Source organism: Scyliorhinus torazame, chromosome 2, assembly GCF_047496885.1.
Source record: "Scyliorhinus torazame isolate Kashiwa2021f chromosome 2, sScyTor2.1, whole genome shotgun sequence".
Classification (NCBI taxonomy): domain Eukaryota; kingdom Metazoa; phylum Chordata; class Chondrichthyes; order Carcharhiniformes; family Scyliorhinidae; genus Scyliorhinus; species Scyliorhinus torazame.
In genome coordinates, this window is record NC_092708.1 from 292,035,833 (window position 1) to 292,055,192 (window position 19,360).

The window sequence follows — 19,360 nt, forward strand, 5'->3', positions numbered from 1 at the left end:
CCCCCGTCCTTCCTGTCTATCCTGGGGGACTTAGTTGACAGTGCACAGGGGAGTTTCGACATCTGCTAATTCTGGATGAACTAACGCAGGCCCTCGAGTCCTCCGAGAAGAGATAAACTCCAGTGAATGATGGCTTCCTGGCTGAGTTGTATTTGGCTATGTGGTACTTGGAGCTGGAAGAGTATGAGAGTATGCTTCTGGTTAGCAGCATGTCAGAATCCTTGAAAAAAGACATAATCCACAATTGGAAATGGGAAAGGGAGGAAATTAGAAATTTGCACCCTATTTCACTACTGAATGTGAACTATAAAATTCTGTCCAAGGTCATCGTCCTGGTGTTGGTGATCCACACTGACCAGACCTACACTGTACTCAGCAGGAAGATCTCTGTTGGCCTTGCGTTACTCTGTGTTATGATTGCCTATGCACGGGACAGGGTGCTGGACGCTCGCCTCATCAGCCTGGACCAGGAGATGGCCTTTGACAGAATATTGCCCACCTACATGATGGATGTGTTCTTCAAAATGGGGTTTGAGGAGGGAATCAGCAATTGGATCCAACAGGTCGATATAAATATCAGTACTGCAGTTTCAATCAACGGGTGGGAACTGGAAAACATGTCAGTCGAATCTGGAGTTAGGCAGTGGTGCCGTCTCTCTCTATCCTGTTTATGTGTGTTAGGATACCGGCCAGACCCCAGCTTTTTTTAGTATACCGGAAGAGAACACCAAAAAATCTGTCAATTTATAAAACTGTGAGGAAAGGATACTTCACCCCAGGAGTGGTGACTCTGACCAATAGGAATGTTTAATGTTCAAACAAACTTTAATTTAAATCACATTAACATCAAAGAAATAGCTTGATAATTATCAGTTAAACATAGAACATAGAAAATACAGCACAGAACAGGCCTTCGGCCCACGATATTGTGCCGAACCTTTGTCCTAGATTAATCATAGATTATCATTGAATTTACAGTGCAGAAGGAGGCCATTCGGCCCTTTGAGTCTGCACCGGCTCTTGGAAAGAGCACCATACCCAAACTCAACACCTCCACCCAACACCAAGGGCAATTTATCATTGGCCAATTCACCTAACCTGCACATCTTTGGACTGTGGGAGGTAACCAGAGCACCCGGAGGAAACCCACGCAAACACGGGGAGGACGTGCAGACTCCGCACAGACAGTGATCCAAGCCGGAATTGAACCTGGGACCCTGGAGCTGTGAAGCAATTGTGCTATCCACAATGCTACCGTGCTGCCCTTAAGAACAAATAAATCTACACTATATCATTTTACCGTAATCCATGTACCTATCCAATAGCTGCTTGAAGGTCCCTAATGTTTCCGACTCAACTACTTCCACAGGCAGTGCATTCCATGCCCCGACTACTCTGGGTAAAGAACCTACCTCTGATATCCCTCCTATATCTTCCACCTTTCACCTTAAATTTATGTCCCCTTGTAATGGTTTGTTCCACCCGGGGAAAAAGTATCTGACTGTCTACTCTATCTATTCCCCTGATCATCTTATAAACCTCTATCAAGTCACCCCTCATCCTTCTCCGTTCTAATGAGAAAAGGCCTAGCACCCTCAACCTTTCCTCGTAAGACCTACTCTCCATTCCAGGCAACATCCTGGTAAATCTTCTTTGCACCTTTTCCAAAGCTTCCACATCCTTCCTAAAATGAGGCGACCAGAACTGTACACAGTACTCCAAATGTGGCCTTACCAAAGTTTTGTACAGCTGCATCATCACCTCACGGCTCTTAAATTCAATCCCTCTGTTAATGAACGCGAGCACACCATAGGCCTTCTTCACAGCTCTATCCACTTGAGTGGCAACTTTCAAAGATGTATGAACATAGACCCCATGATCTCTCTGCTCCGCCACATTGCCAAGAACTCTACCGTTAACCCTGTATTCCGCATTCATATTTGTCCTTCCAAAATGAACAACCTCACACTTTTCATGGTTAAACTCCATCTGTCACTTCTCAGCCCAGCTCTGCATCCTATCTATGTCTCTTTGCAGCTGACAACAGCCCTCCTCACTGTCCACAACTCCACCAATCTTCGTATCGTCTGCAAATTTACTGACCCACCCTTCAACTCCCTCATCCAAGTCATTCATGAAAATCACAAACAGCAGAGGACCCAGAACTGATCCCTGCGGTACGCCACTGGTAACTGGGATCCAGGCTGAATATTTGCCATCCACCACCACTCTCTGACTTCTATCGGTTAGCCAGTTCGTTATCCAACTGGCCAAATTTCCCACTATCCCATGCCTCCTTACTTTCTGCATAAGCCTACCATGGGGAACCTTATCAAATGCCTCACTAAAATCCATGTACACTACATCCACTGCTTTCCCTTCATCCACATGCTTGGTCACCTCCTCAAAGAATTCAATAAGACTTGTAAGGCAAGACCTACCCCTCACAAATCCGTGCTGACTATCCCTAATCAAGCAGTGTCTTTCCAGATGCTCAGAAATCCTATCCCTTTCCATTACTTTGCCTACCACCGAAGTAAGACTAACTGGCCTGTAATTCCCAGGGTTATCCCTAGTCCCTTTTTTGAACAGGGGCACGACATTCGCCACTCTCCAATCCCCTGGTACCACCCCTGTTGACAGTGAGGACGAAAAGATCATTGCCAATGGGAAGCAATTTCATCTCTTGCTTCCCATAGAATCCTTGGGTATATCCCGTCAGGCCCGGGGGACTTGTCTATCCTCAAGTTTTTCAAAATGCCCAACACATCTTCCTTCCTCACAAGTATTTCCTCGAGCTTACCAATCTGTTTCACACTGTCCTCTCCAACAATATCGCCCCTCTCATTTGTAAATACAGAAGAAAAGTACTCGTTCAAGACCTCTCCTATCTCTTCAGACTCAATACACAATCTCCCGCTACTGTCCTTGATCGGACCTACCCTCGCTCTAGTCATTCTCATATTTCTCACATATGTGTAAAAGGCCTTGGGGTTTTCCTTGATCCTACCCGCCAAAGATTGTTCATGCCCTCTCTTAGCTCTCCTAATCCCTTTCTTCAGTTCAATCCTGGCTATCTTGTATCCCTCCAATGCCCTGTCTGAACCTTGTTTCCTCAGCCTTACATAAGTCTCCTTTTCCCTCTTAACAAGACATTCAACCTCTCTTGTCAGCCATGGTTCCCTCACTCGACCATCTCTTCCCTGCCTGACAGGGACATACATATCAAGGACACGTAGCACCTGTTCCTTGAACAAGTTCCACATTTCACTTGTGTCCTTCCCTGACAGCCTATGTTCCCAACTTATGCACTTCAATTCTTGTCTGACAACATCGTATTTACCCTTCCCCCAATTGTAAACCTTGCCCTGTTGCACGTACTTATCCCTCTCCATTCCTAAAGTGAAAGTCACAGAATTGTGGTCACTATCTCCAAAATGCACCCCCACTAATAAAATCTATCACTTGCCCTGGTTCATTACCAAGTACTAAATCCAATATTGCCCCTCCTCTGGTCGGACAACCTACATACTGTGTTAGAAAAGCTTCCTGGACACACTGCACAAACACCACCCCACCCAAACTATTTGATCTAAAGAGTTTCCACTCAATATTTGGGAAGTCGCCCATGACTACTACCCTATGACTTCTGCACCTTTCCAAAATCTGTTTCCCAATCTGTTCCTCCACATCTCTGCTACTATTGGGGGGCCTATAGAAAACTCCTAACAAGGTGACTGCTCCTTTCCTATTTCTGACTTCAACCCATACTACCTCAATAGGGTGATACTCCTCAAACTGCCTTTCTGCAGCTGTTATACTATCTCTAATTAATAATGCCACCCCCCACCTCTTTTACCACCCTCCCTAATCTTATTGAAACATCTATAACCAGGGACCTCCAACAACCATTTCTGCCCCTCTTCTATCCAAGTTTCCGTGATGGCCACCACATCGTAGTCCCAAGTACCGATCCATGCTTTACGTTCACCCACTTATTCCTGATGCTTCTTGCGTTGAAGTATACACACTTCAACCCATCTCCGTGCCTGCAAGTACCTTCCCCAGAATGCGCTCCAATTATCCAAATACCTGAAGCCCTCCCTCCTACACCATTCCTGCAGCCACGTGTTCAACTGCACTCTCTCCCTATTCCTAGTCTCGCTATCACGTGGCACCGGCAACAAACCAGAGATGACAACTCTGTCTGTCCTGTCTTTTAACTTCCAGCCTAACTCCCTAAACTTGTTTATTACCTCCACACCCCTTTTCCTACCTATGTCATTGGTACCAATGTGCACCACGACTTCTGGCTGCTCACCCTCCCCCTTAAGGATCCTGAAGACATGATCCGAGACATCCCTGGCCCTGGCACCCGGGAGGCAACATACCTTCCGGGAGTCTCGCTCGCGACCACAGAATCTCCTATCTATTCCCCTAACCATTGAATCTCCTACAACTATTGCTTTTCTATTCTCCCCCCTTCCCTTCTGAGCCCGAGAGCCAGACTCAGTGCCAGAGACCTGGCCGCTAGGGCCTTCCCCCGGTAGGTCACCCCCCCCCAACAGCATCCAAAACGGTATACTTGTTTTGAAGGGGAACGGCCACGAGGGATCCCTGCACTGTCTGCCTTTTTGTTTTCTTTCCCCTGACTGTAACCCAGCTATTCTTGTCCTGTACCTTGGGTGTGGTTACCTCCCTGTAACTCTTCTCAATCACCCCCTCTGCCTCCCGGATGATCCGAAGTTCATCCAGCTTCAGCTCCAGTTCCCTAACACGGTCTTTGAGGAGCTGAAGTTGGGTGCACTTCCCGCAGGTATAGTCAGCAGGGACACCAGTGGTATCCCTCACCACCCACATCCTACAGGAGGAGCATGCAACTGGACTAGCCTCCATCCCCTCTTACCTTACAGAATATAGTTGCCGTGTGGACAGGTGGAGAAGGTAGTCAAGAAGGCATACGGCATGCTTGCCTTCATTGGCCGGGGCATTGAGTATAAGAATTGGCAAGTCATGTTGCAGCTGTATAGAACCTTAGTTAGGCCACACTTGGAGTATAGTGTTCAATTCTGGTCGCCACACTACCAGAAGGATGTGGAGGCTTTAGAGAGGGTGCAGAAGAGATTTACCAGAATGTTGCCTGGTATGGAGGGCATAAGCTATGAGGAGCGATTGAATAAACTAGGTTTGTTCTCACTGGAACGAAGGAGGTTGAGGGGCGACCTGATAGAGGTATACAAAATTATGAGGGGCATAGACAGAGTGGATAGTCAGAGGCTTTTCCCCAGGGTAGAGGGGTCAATTACTAGGGGGCATAGGTTTAAGGTGAGAGGGGCAAAGTTTAGAGTAGATGTACGAGGCAAGTTTTTTACGCAGAGGGTAGTGGGTGCCTGGAACTCACTACCGGAGGAGGTAGTGGAGGCAGGGACGATAGGGACATTTAAGGGGCATCTTGACAAATATATGAATAGGATGGGAATAGAAGGATACGGACCCAGGAAGTGTAGAAGATTGTAGTTTAGTCGGGCAGTATGGTCGGCACGGGCTTGGAGGGCCGAAGGGCCTGTTCCTGTGCTGTACATTTCTTTGTTCTTTGTCTTTGTTCTTTGTGTGGACTAACTAGATCTCCGCCCTCCGACTCTGCTCCCAGTCAGCTACACTTTCTGTAAACTCCTGGCTCTCTTCGCACTCTTTGCGGAAATGTCAGAAACAAAATGAAAGGAGCACCTTACTCCCTCCTCACCAAACTCCCTCGGTCACCAAACTCTTACTATAGCACTCAAAAAGCACCAAATTCAGCACTCAGTGCAAACCAAACATTTCTTAAATAAAAGGAAAATCTTGAACTTTCTATCTAACCTGCAACTGATTCCAATTATGCAATCCAATACAGTTCAAATGTATTGAGTGCAATCCAATACAGTTCAAATGTACTATGCATGGTAGCATAGTGGTTAGCACAATTGCTTCATAGCTCCAGGGTCCCACGTTTGATTCCCGGCTGGGTCACTGTCTGTGTGGAGTCTGCATGTTCTCCCCGTGTGTGCGTGGGTTTCCTCCGGGTGCTCCGGTTTCCTCCCACAGTCCAAAGATGTGCAGGTTAGGTGGATTGGCCATGATAAATTGCCCTTAGTGTCCAAAAAGGTTAAGTGGGGGTTGCTGGGTTGCGTGGATAGGGTAGATGCGTGGGCTTGAGTGGGTTGCTCTTTGTAAGGGCCGGTGCAGACTCGATGGGCCGAATGGCCTCCTTCTGCACTGTAAATTCTATGAAATGCCACTTGTAAATAAAGTTTCCAAAGCAGGTTACTTGCTTATCTGTGTAGATACTTTTCGAGAGAGGGACCCTTTCAAGAGCAAATCCAGTACACTTCTGTCTTGTCAGACTCAAATCCTGTAGCAAACTGCTGACCTAACAGCATTTGGCAAAACTAATGTTCAACTTCAAATCTTATAACTGACTGCAAAACTACCGACAGTCCTGGCTCCTCTCATTAATTACATAATCTATATCCCACTATGTTCCATGACCTGCTTAGCTGGGGCTAAAATGTCCCTCATAAATTATCTACATTCCAAGGAACTACCCAAAATATATACAATGCTCCATTAGCCACCTCTCTGTATACAAGTAAATGGTTAAAATCAATAATTACCTCACCTTTTACGACTTCCTAATTACAGCTTTAGTAGACACACTGCCTGTATGCAGTTTAAACCAGGGTTTTTAATAACATCACTGCCACAAATATGAAATGTAATGTAATATATAACAATTTCTAAATCAATCAAATGTTGCACCAAATCTTTTGCTGAGACCATCAGGATGGGTTTGGCCATGAGGAGTGATGATCCCAGGTAGTAAAGGCACTCAGGTCAAAGTTTCCCGTACATGAACAATGTCACCACCTTCTGCTCGAACCGTTTTTGATGTGCAGACTGATTGAACTGGCCTCGGGAGCCAAGGTGAATTGTGGCAAGATTAAGGCCAGGTTTTTTTAGGGAACTGGTTAACCAATCTTTTGTCCCCTTCACTGTCAAGTCAGACTGCCTGAAGGTGTTGGGGATATGGTTTGGAAAGACCAGGAAATGCGCTAGAAACTGGAAGGAGTGAGTAGCTATGGTAAAAGCAAAAACTGGTCATGTGGGAACAAAGCTGCCTCTCCGTTGTGGATAAGAACTTGGTCGTCAGGTGTGAGGCACTCTCAATGTTGCTGTATGTGGCGCAGGTCTGGCCTATTCCTCACTCCTGCACTGTGGCGATCACCTGAGCTACCTTCTGCGTCATCTGGAGGTCAAATTGGACCATGCTCAAAGAGACATGGGGCGAGATGCTCTGACCCCCCCGCCGGGTCGGAGAATCGCCGGGGGCTGGCGTGAATCCCGCCCCCACCGGTCTCCACCGAGGCGGAAGAGACTCCCTCCACAGCGCATGTGCGGGGATGCCGTGAGCGGCCGCTAATGCTCCCGCGCATGCGCTGCCCGGCAATGTCATTTCCGCGCCAGCTGGCGGGGTGGAAATCAGTCCGGCGCGGGCCTAGCCCCTCAAGGTTAGGGCTTGGCCCCCCAAGATGCGGAGGATTCCGCACCTTTGGGGGGGCGCGATGCTGGACTGATTTGCACCGTTTTTTGCGCCGGTCGGCGGACATCGAGCCGATACCGGAGAATTTTGCCCATGCTGTAAAAACATCTAAATAAAGGGGGAATATAAACATAGCCAATATCACCCTCATCCTGATGGCCATTTATTTCTGTGGCTGCGTCAAGCTGTGCGTAGAAGCATCACTATGTGCTGAGGTTCAACTGTCCTCCTGTTTTGCGGAGGATGGTCTGGCGGCAATGTCACAGAACGCTCCATTCAGTTGGACTGTGTGGGTACCACCTATCCTTCATGGAAAAGTTTATGCAAAGAAATACTTTTAACCACAAATCCATTAGGCAGTGGTCTGCGCATGATATCCTAGAAGCCCTGTGGGAAACGGAGATGGTGGATCCTATCAGATGGTTCCTTTAGTAGACTGTCAATGTCATTTGTCAGAATGCCTCATTGCCAGAACTCTCCAGCAAGCACCAAGACATAGCTTGGTGAAAAAGGCCCTTCCCATCAGATCTTTCCTACATGCCCGGAGTCTCACCCCCTCTGCACGTTGCCCTCCAAGTGGCTGTGGCATGGAATAAACAGTTCCTTTTGGAATGTGCCTTTGCAAGGAAGGCCTGGAGAGAGATGCAGCTTTATGTTGAAGTTCATCCCGTGCAGTTCTGTGACTCGGGTTCTGTGTTCGACAGGCTGATCCCAGGAACACGCACCGAGACAAATATGACTTGCAGCTGGAGGAACATCACCTTGGTGAAAGATGCTCTTTGGTCTGTCCAAAATCTGTTGGTTTTCCTGCTTGAAGAGTTGTCTCACTGTCTAAGACCTTTCAGCCATAGTGGATTGAGGGGCTGACAATTGTGTGGAACCCCTCAGGCTGTATGACTCATGGAATGTATAAAGTAAATATTACAATCATCACAATTGTATTGAAGCATTTCAGAATGCAACATGATCCATGTAGAGAATTTGAATATCATTGCACTTTCTGGAATGACCATTTTGAAATGTTTTATAATGTTCTTTTAGAGATTTTGTGGATATTTTGCAAAAATATATACCTGGTGTGGGTGTTAGAATGTGGAGTTAGCTATCTAAGTTTCCAGGTGAAGGCAGATGGGAATCATTGAACTCTAATGAGGGAAGTAGCAGTAGGCAGGTGGGGGGGGGGGGGGGGGGAATGAGGTTGAAGAAATAATTTGAAGAGAAATAACCACTTTCATTGTTGTGTTCCTGTAAGCCATGTTAATTGGGTTATAGAATTAAAGTCTGAATTTAAAATTTACAATGATGTCTTCCCTGAGGTAAGGGAGAAAAATATATTGTAGTGTTGTAAATGGAAGGTTGCAGCTAAATTTAAGATGTATGAAATGTGGATTGCACTGGATGGTACCTTAAAGGAGATTGTTGCTGTTTTGAGGAGTTACATTAAATTCTTCAGGTGTAGTGGAAATAAGCTAAAGATCCAAAGATGTGCAGGTTAGGTGGATTGGCCTTGCTAAAATTGCCCTTAGTGTCCAGAATTGCCATTAGTGTTGGGTGGGGTTACTGGGTTATGGGGATAGGGTAGAGGTGTGGACCTCGGATAGGGTGCTCTTTCCAAGAGCCGGTGCAGACTCGATGGGCCGAATGGCCTCCTTCTGCACTGTAAATTCTATGAAATCTATAAGCTCATGTTCAGCATTAACATGGAAATTATGCAAAAATGGTGGAAAATTCATTTTACAAAGTAATGAATCTTAAGTGCGAGGTACTTAGCTTGTTAATCTGTTATTGTATCTGTAATGTAAAAGCTTCCTGTCCAGTGATCTCAGCGTTTTTTGTTTACAAACACTCATTGATTACAATTTGAGTTCTCTGTGCTTGTGTAATTGTGAAAATTTGATCAATCTCCTTTAAGCACTTAGATTTTCATGTATCTTCATCACCTGAAGATCAATAATTCTACCAGGTTTTCTAAACCATGTTTGCCAGTTAAGTGGTTCACATCATCTGCATATACTTCCAGCAGAAAAAAAGTTTTCTTTAAAAAATATTAACACTGAAACAATGCTATTACACTTCAATATGGTAGCTTGCAAGGCCTGCAAACTGTAGCCATAGACTTTCATGCATGCATAGAAAACTGGTTCTTCATTTGGTGAACCCTGAAATACAAAGTCTAAAGATAATTTAATTCCTTCCCATTCCTTTAAATTTATTTATTTTTTAATTCTGAGAAGCAGACCCGGGAACAAACACTGAGTTGCTCTACAATGCAAATCAAAGATTTGTGATATTCTTTTCCTCACAGTAATCACACAGGAGTACCCTGAAGAGAAAGGCATATGAGAAAATGAAAATGATTAGTGTCCCAGCATTGTGAGTGATTCTGTAAGTTATCTTCTTTCGCTCCCTGCAGGATATTTGTGAAGATATTTCCGATCATGTGGAGCTGATCCATGCCCTGCTAGAGACTGAAATTTCACTGAAGCTTCTCTCCTACTCTGTCAATATCCTGGTGGACATCCATACAGTTCAGCTTTTGTGGCACCAGCTACGCGTATCAGTTCTTGTGCTTCGTGAGAGAATCCTACAGGGTCTTCAGGATTCAAACGGAAACTACACAAGGCAGACTGACATTCTTCAGGCTTTTAGTGAGGACCGAAAAGAGGTAAGAAATTACGGGCTCTTATTACGCACTAGTTTGAATTTGATTGGAAGGTTTTTACAGAGGAGTAAATTTAAGTTACCTAATCCTCCTTGGAGTTGGTTTAACACACACAGTTTTATTGTGGATGGTACTGGATTTCATTTTGGGATTTGGGCATAATGACTATATTTGACACAGAGCTCAGAAGAAAGGGTTTGGTATTAAGCAACCCCAAAAAAAGTTGAGCAGATGTGGTGACTTAATCCTCACCACAACAAGTCAATGCATCATGTAAATGCCATTGTACTACTTATTTGTCATGCCATTGGATTGAAAATGATATTTACCTGTTTAGATGTTCTCCTCCTCAAGCAAGAAAGCAACTTTAAATAACATATAGCTCCTTTTCCTTGCACAAACTTACATTTTAATTTTTTTTAAAAACACTTGGGTGATTTTCACCTTCATTTATTTTAATGGGGTGAAAATCAAATGGATTCTGCCACTCCTGGCTTATCTGCTTGACTCATCAACAGCCCAGGTAGGGGAGGTGAAAGTGACCCCCAATGCCTTCTGGAAACTTAAAAAGTCCATCTCAAATAATCCAAAACAATTTATGGATCAGCCTAGCCACGCCAACTCAGAAATTCAGCTAAGCTTGCCAAATCTTTCCTCGCCTCCATCTTCAGTTCTCACACTTTAGGGGAAATGATGTAATGTCACGTGACTGGAGTTTCTGATGGGTTTGCGTTACTGTCACCAGCCGGTCCTTATTGTGCTTCAAGCTCGACAATTTTCCAATCTTCACCTTGGTTCTTGGCAACAGTTCACCCAGAGGCATAGTGACTGGGCTCCTTCTGGCTGGTGTTGGCACTACAGAAGCTCCGATCTAAAAAAAGGTTGTCCGGGACGCTTCCAGTCACTTGCAGCGCAGCCTACTCTGATGGACAGGGCACTGCCGCAGCCGTAAACATGCAGAGAGGGAGGATCATGGTGTCAAGTAGCCTCCAACACTGATTTGATGCATGATGTGCCATTTTGCACCATGAAGGCCCAGTTAGCACCCTCTAGCTCCGAGCTGACCATGGGTCCAGCTGCACCAAGGAGCCCTCCCACTACACTAGAATTATTTAAAAAGCTAACTATCACATTTCCGGGTGAAGTGAGTTAGATTCACTGGTGCAAGGTTAGTGCAAACATTGTGTTCTGTTTTTTGGAGGAGCATTGCTTGTTTTCTGAATTTTCAGGTGAACAGTGCTGGATCCTGATAATGGGAGGAGTTGCGGGGAGGGGCATGTCAGGAGGGAACCTGCTTCAGTAATGGGGACTATAATTGCATTCCCACTTAGGCTTGGAATGGAACACCAGCAGCATATAAAGAAAGCAGTGTGCAAAGACAAGAGGAGTAGGTGCAAAAGGAAGAGGAGAAAAAAAGAGGAATAAGGATTGAGAGAGGAGGCATCCAGGTCCCCTTACCTTCAGACAAACTGACTGGATACTGAGTCTCTGGTCCTCTTAAGGTGTCATCCTCATATCACAGTGCCTGTCTTACAGGTGTCATTGTCCGTCCTAGTGTCCCTGCATAATGCTACCACAGTGGATGCCACATCGCTGGTGGAAGGCTGCCGACCTTCACTGGGGAGATTGTGGGTGGCTTTGGAAGACAACCTCGAGCAGCTCTGGGCCTTGTGGGCTGCAGCAGTTTGGGTTGGCTGGCAGACACACCACAAGGCTGGGCAGCACAGTGGTTAGCATAGTTGCTTCACAGCTCCAGGGTCCCAGGTTCGATTCCTGGCTTGGGTCACTGTCTGTGCGGAGTCTGCACGTTCGCCCTGTGTCTGGGTGCTCCAGTTTCCTCGCACAGTCCAAAGACGTGCAGGTTAGGTGGATTGGCCATGATAAATTGCACTAAGTGTCCAAAAAGGTTGGGTTGGGTTACTGTGTTACAGGCATAGGGTAGAGGCATGGGCTTAAGTGGGGTGCTCTTTCCAAGAGCCGATGCAGACTCAATGCGCCGAATGGCCTCCTGCACTGTAAATTCTATGATTCTATGAACATGGACACTGGTGGAGTGTTAATGGTGGGAGCACAAATGCTTGTCATCATGAGAAAGGCAGCAGATTTGCCATCTATGGGGCTACTGGTATTCCCTCATGGCAGCATCTCACCACCTGTGCCAGGTCATTGAACGTCTTTTAGCACTGCTTTCAGGTCCTTGGGACAGACTTCAGGAATTGGTTACCAGGCCATCAGCGCCTCTTCTCTTTCTCATTCTCTTCTCAGGGGTCCCCCCTCATCTCCTTGGGAAACATTGCATCTCACCTACTTTCCACTTCCTGAACTAAGGCCTCCAGTGCCATTATCAGAAGCCAGCAAAACCTCTCTCTCATCTGCTGGTCCGTTTTGTGTACTTTAGCTTCTATTCAACCGCTGTACAATGTGTACAGCTGCCCTTTAAGAGAGTCAGGCAGCATGCAAGAGGCGCAGGCTGGCTTAAGTATGTGCTGGCACTGAGACTGCTAGACCTGCTGTTGAACCAGTCAGCAGCATGTTCCATGCTGGGTTGTGCATACTGCAATCATGTAGATAAGGAAACAAGATTAAGTTTGCATTCCACCCGCCGTAATTGGACTGGACTTTTTTTACACATCACAATGCCCCAAAATGGACCATAACAATATTTTCCCGTGCTCTCTTCATTCTAAACAAAATTAAAACAAGTGGGTTTAGAAACTTACTTCCTGGATCTTTACAGTGAATTTTCTTAAGGGTTTATGAACTTGTTTTGGGAGTTATGGTTTTTGTTTTGTGAGTTGCTTGCTGTAATAATTCTGGGAGATGCAGAGTGAAAGGCCAAACTGGTTTATTTTAAACTGAAAATAAAGTCACTACTACGGCACACAAAACAAACTTGGCAGCCCAGGACTATCGGGAACTGCCGGTCCGGGTCGGAGAACTTCATTTAAAGGTCCCGCGAAAGAGCCCCAGCTGGGTGGGCCTCCATCCGCTCACTACGGCAACCCGTATTCTATGAAGCCCACGGGGAGATCAATCAGCGATACCCCAATGTCCTCGTGAGGGTTATCACACTCGCACATGATTTATATTATATTGTTTTGTCAATCCTGCCTTATTGTTTGATTTATTTTTGTTTCTTTCCTTTTCCGCTTCCAATCATTGCAGGGAATTTAACTTTCAATTTTAAACTCTAAACTTGGAGGTTAGATATTTTCCAAGGAATTAATTTTGTCCTTAGGCAGCTTAAAGGAGAGGAGATTAAAGACAGAATGGTGTATGTAAACATAAACATATAAGTGGGTCAGCCTGTGCATCAGGTGGTCTATCCAGTGCCATCATTGTCCAAGTAGGTGGGTCCATAAGATCCATCAAGTATACTTGGGCATGTAAGCCATCTGCAGAAACTCATTTCACTAGGAAATAGATTATGTTCTTCATGTACCATTTTATGCTATTTTGTTGTACAGATAGATAGTACTGTTGAGATGCTGGAATTTGAAGGAGAGAATGCACAGTGACAGACACAGAATCCATACAGTGCAGAAGGAGGTCACTTGGCTCATAAAGTCCGCACTCACCCTTTGAAAGAGCACCCCACCCAGGCCCACCCCCCCACCCCATCCCCGCAACCGAGTAACCCCACCAAACCTTCATAGATCATAGAACGATACAGCGCAGTACAGGCCCTTCGGCCCACGATGTTGCACCGAAACAAAAGCCATCTAACCTACACTATGCCATTATCATCCATATGTTTATCCAATAAACTTTTAAATGCCCTCAATGTTGGCGAGTTCACTACTGTAGCAGGTAGGGCATTCCACGGCCTCACCACTCTTTGCGTAAAGAACCTACCTCTGACCTCTGTCCTATATCTATTACCCTCAGTTTAAAGCTATGTCCCCTCGTGCCAGGCATTTCCATCTGCGGGAGAAGGCTCTCACTGTCCACCCTATCTAACCCCCTGATCATTTTGTATGCCTCTAAGTCTCCTCTTAACCTTCTTCTCTCCAACGAAAACAACCTCAAGTTCATCAGCCTTTCCTCGTAAGATTTTCCCTCCATACCAGGCAACATCCTGGTAAATCTCCTCTGCACCCGCTCCAAAGCCTCCGCGTCCTTCCTATAATGCGGTGACCAGAACTGTACGCAATACTCCAAATGCGGCCGTACCAGAGTTTTGTACAGCTGCAACATGACCTCCTGACTCCGGAACTCAATCCCTCTACCAATAAAGGCCAACACTCCATAGGCCTTCTTCACAACCCTATCAACCTGGGTGGCAACTTTTAGGGATCTATGTACATGGACACCTAGATCCCTCTGCTCATCCACACTTCCAAGAACTTTACCATTAGCCAAAAATTCCGCATTCCTGTTATTCCTTCCAAAGTGAATCACCTCACACTTCTCTACATTAAACTCCATTTGCCACCTCTCAGCCCAGCTCTGCAGCTTATCTATGTCCCTCTGTAACCTGCTACATCCTTCCACACTGTCGACAACACCACCGACTTTAGTGCCGTCTGCAAATTTACTCACCCACCCTTCTGCGCCTTCCTCTAGGTCATTGATAAAAATGACAAACAGCAACGGCCCCAGAACAGATCCTTGTGGTACGCCACTTGTAACTGAACTCCATTCTGAACCTTTCCCATCAACCACCACCCTCTGTCTTCTTTCAGCTAGCCAATTTCTGATCCACATCTCTAAATCACCCTCAATCCCCAGCCTCCGTATTTTCTGCAATAGCCTACCGTGGGGAACCTTATCAAACGCTTTACTGAAATCCATATACACCACATCAACTGCTCTACCCTCGTCTACCTGTTCAGTCACCTTCTCAAAGAACCCGATAAGGTTTGTGAGGCATGACCTACCCTTCACAAAGCCATGCTGACTATCCCTGATCATATTATTCCTATCGAGATGATTATAAATCTTGTCTCTTATAATCCCCTCCAAGACGTTACCCACTACAGACGTGAGGCTCACCGGTCTATAGTTGCCGGGGTTGTCTCTGCTCCCCTTTTTGAACAAAGGGACCACATCTGCTATCCTCCAGTCCTCTGGCACTATTTCTGCAGCCAATGATGACATAAAAATCAAAGCCAAAGGTCCAGCAATCTCTTCCCTGGCCTCCCAGAGAATCCTAGGATAAATCCCATCAGGCCCCGGGGACTTATCTATTTTCAGCCTGTCCAGAATTGCCAACACCTCTTCCCTACGTACCTCAATGCCATCTATTCTAATAGCCTGGGTCTCAGCATTCTCCTCCACAACATTATCTTTTTCCTGAGCGAATACTGACGAAAAATATTCATTTAGTATCTCGCCTATCTCTTCAGACTCCACACACAACTTCCCATCCCTGTCCTTGACTGGTCCTACTCTTACCCTAGTCATTCGCTTATTCCTGACATACCTATAGAAAGCTTTTGAGTTTTCCTTGATCCGACCTGCCAAATACTTCTCATGTCCCCTCCTTGCTTGTCTTAGCTCTCTCTTTAGATCCTTCCTCACTACCTTGTAACTATCCATCGCCCCAACTGAAACTTCACACCTCAACTTCACATAGGCCTCCTTCTTCCTCTTAACAAGAGATTCCACTTCTTTGGTAAACCACGGTTCCCTCGCTCGACGCCTTCCTCCCTGCCTGACCGGTACGTACTTCTCAAGAACACGAAGTAGCTGATCCTTGAACAAGCTCCACTTATCTAGTGTGCCCAACACTTGCAGCCTACTTCTCCAACCTATCCCCCCCCAAGTCACGTCTAATGGCATCATAATTGCCCTTCCCCCAGCTATAACTCTTGCCCTGCGGTGTACACTTATCCCTTTCCATCACTAACGTAAACGTCACCGGATTGTGGTCACTGTCCCCAAAGTGCTCTCCTACCTCCAAATCCAACACCTGGCCTGGTTCATTACCCAAAACCAAATCCAACAGCCTCGCCTCTTGTTGGCCTGTCAATATATTGTGTCAGGAAACCCTCCTGCACACACTGTACAAAAAACGACCCATCTAATGTACTCGAACTATATATTTTCCAGTCAATATTTGGAAAGTTAAAGTCTCCCATAATAACTACCCTGTTACTTTCGGTCTTATCCAGGATCATCCTCGCCATCCTTTCCTCTACATCCCTAGAACTATTTTGAGGCCTATAGAAAACTCCCAACAGGGTGACCTCTCCTTTCCTGTTTCTAACCTCAGCCCATACTACCTCGGAAGATGAGTCCCCATCTAGCATCCTCTCCGCCAGCGCCACACCTCCCCCTCTTTTGCCTCCTTCTCTGAGCTTACTAAAACACCTAAACCCCGGAACCTGCAACATCTATTCCTGTCCCTGCTCTATCCATGTCTCCAAAATGGCCACAACATCGAAGTCCCAGGTACCAACCCATGCTGCCAGTTCCCCTACCTTATTTCGTATACTCCTGGCATTGAAGTAGACACACTTCAAACCACCTACCTGAACACTGGCCCCCTCCTGCGACGTCAAATCTGTGCTCCTGACCTCTATACTCTCATTCTCCCGTACCCTAAAACTACAATCCAGGTTCCCATGCCCCTGCTGCATTAGTTTAAACCCCCCCAAAGAGCACTAACAAATCTTTTTAGACACTACGGGGCAGTTTAAACCCCCCCCAAAGAGCACTAACAAACCTTTTTAGACACCAAGGGGCAATTTTGGCATGGCCAATCCACCTAACTAACACATTGTTGGACTGTGGGAGGAAACTCACACAGACACGGGGAAAACATGCAAACTCCACACAGCCAGTCACCCAAGGTACCCATGTACAAACTGCACGCCCACCTGGCTGTTACTGAATCGCTGGCTGTATTAAATTGAGTTAAGGTGCCAGTTCATCAAGGTGCGTGTTGTATCTTGAAAATATGCCCACCCTATTTCCGTATGATTATGCATGCGATGCAGTGTAAAAGGTGTAAACTTGTGTTGGCCATAAGTGAGCAAAGAATCAATCCCTGTAGAACACCAGTGGTGACTGGTGTTCAAACCCTCGATTACAGCCTTTCTGCCGATGTGCTTTCAGTCAATTCTCAATTCAGTGCAGTGAATTACAAATCATACCTGAGGAAGTCGCTTAAGTGGTACTCTGTCAAAAGCTTTGTGGAAATCTAAGAAGCCAATGTTGACCATATCTTCCACATACAACTACCTTGGTGACTTCATACAAAAGACTACGACCAGCTTAGTAAGACAGGACCATCTTTTCAGAAGCCTTGTTGGGCATGTCTGATGTGCCCATCTCTAAGTGGTCATATAGTGATGATTTGTTTCTTATTGATATCAAACTAATGGGTTGATGTGGTAGCACGGCCCCTTTAAGGGGACAGGATCCATGGACCACATGATCGGCTCGGGGTCAATCGCTTGGGAGCGTGCAAATCACAGCCAATGGGGTGTTTGCACAGGACCCTGGGAGCAGGACCCCAGGCAGTGTGGACAAGGGAGCTGAAGTATAAAAACCCATTGTATAGTGTGCTTGTTATCTAACTGCGTTTGCCGTTTATCAATAAGCCCCTTTGTTAGCCATTGGAAGCCTCCAGAACCTGTCTCCAGCCACCACATTGGCAATGAGGTAAAAGTTTTTGATCGCACCCAACAGTCATCCTGAATCAAGGGAAAGAAGGAACAGTTGAGAAGCTCCAGCAAGAGTCAGAATAATTTAAACCGTGTGTGGCAATGCCTATCATTGGGAAAACAGACCCAGTTGACCAAGCGGTTGAGTCATGGAGTCAGTAGATTGAACTCTTCTGGCTCTTCTTTACAGGGAACAAGATTACAGGCAAGGACAAGCAGAATGCGAGCCCTAAATGTATAATTTGATTAGGACCCTCACGTCCATGGAGGCACCCAACTCAAAGACCTTTGGCCAGATAGTGAAATTGGTTAAAGAACATTTCAACTCAAGGCCTCGATTATCCTCCAACGTTATAAGTTTAACTCTGCTTTGAGGGACCATGAAGCGTCTGACTGAGCCAGGCTTAACCAACTCGTTGAACACGGAGTTTGCGACCACGCTTAAAGACATGTTGTGTGACCAGCTGGTTTGTGGGATCCATAACCTTAATATAATAATCTTTATTGTCACATTAATACTGCAATGAAGTTACTGTGAAAAGCCCCTAGTCGCCACATTCGGGTACACAGAGGGAAAATTCAGAATGTCCAAATTACCTAACAGCACGTCTTTCGGGACTTGTGGGAAGGTACTGGAGCACTCGGAGGAAACCCACGCAGACATGGGGAGAACATGCAGACGCCACACAGACAGTGACCCAAGCTGGGAATCGAACCTTGGAACCTGGAGCTATGAAGCAACAGTGCTATCCACTGTGCTACCGTGCTGCCCGTGCTATCCAGAAGAAGCTTCTGGCAGAGCCCATAATTGTGTTTGAAAAAGTGATAGAGATAGCTCAGGTGACTGAGTGTGCTGAAAAAGGCGCCGCTGAGCTCCAAAGTGTGGCTGAAGGGGAGGTTAACCAGGTATGGGATGGTATGGCCGCGAGGTCCACAGCGGGATCAACAAGCACAGCGCAGAACCAGACAAAACAAAACAAAGAACAAAGAAATGTACAGCACAGGAACAGGCCCTTCGGCCCTCCAAGCCCGTGCCGACCATACTGCCCGACTAAACTACAATCTTCTACACTTCCTGGGTCCGTATCCTTCTATTCCCATCCTATTCATATATTTGTCAAGATGCCCCTTAAATGTCCCTATCGTCCCTGCTTCCACTACCTCCTCCGGTAGCGAGTTCCAGGTACCCACTACCCTCTGCGTAAAAAACTTGCCTTGTACATCTACTCTAAACCTTGCCCCTCTCACCTTAAACCTATGCCCCCTAGTAATTGACCCCTCTACCCTGGGGAAAAGCCTCTGACTATCCACTCTGTCTATGCCCCTCATAATTTTGTATACCTCTATCAGGTCGCCCCTCAACCTTCTTCGTTCCAGTGAGAACAAACCGAGTTTATTCAACCGCTCCTCATAGCTTATGCCCTCCATACCAGGCAACATTCTGGTAAATCTCTTCTGCACCCTCTCTAAAGCCTCCACATCCTTCTGGTAGTGTGGCGACCAGAA

At 46.2% G+C, this 19,360-nt stretch overlaps 1 protein-coding gene across 6 annotated transcripts in view; it reads left to right on the forward strand.

The window, feature by feature from the left end:
• akap6 (A kinase (PRKA) anchor protein 6) overlaps nt 1–19,360 on the forward strand; it is a 1,059,704-nt gene that overhangs the window by 343,927 nt on the left and 696,417 nt on the right. For all 6 annotated transcript variants that reach the window (XM_072488434.1, XM_072488451.1, XM_072488470.1 and 3 more), the window contains one exon: nt 9,993–10,244. In XM_072488434.1, the coding sequence (XP_072344535.1) occupies nt 9,993–10,244 (252 nt within the window). The remainder of the gene's footprint in view (nt 1–9,992; nt 10,245–19,360) is intronic.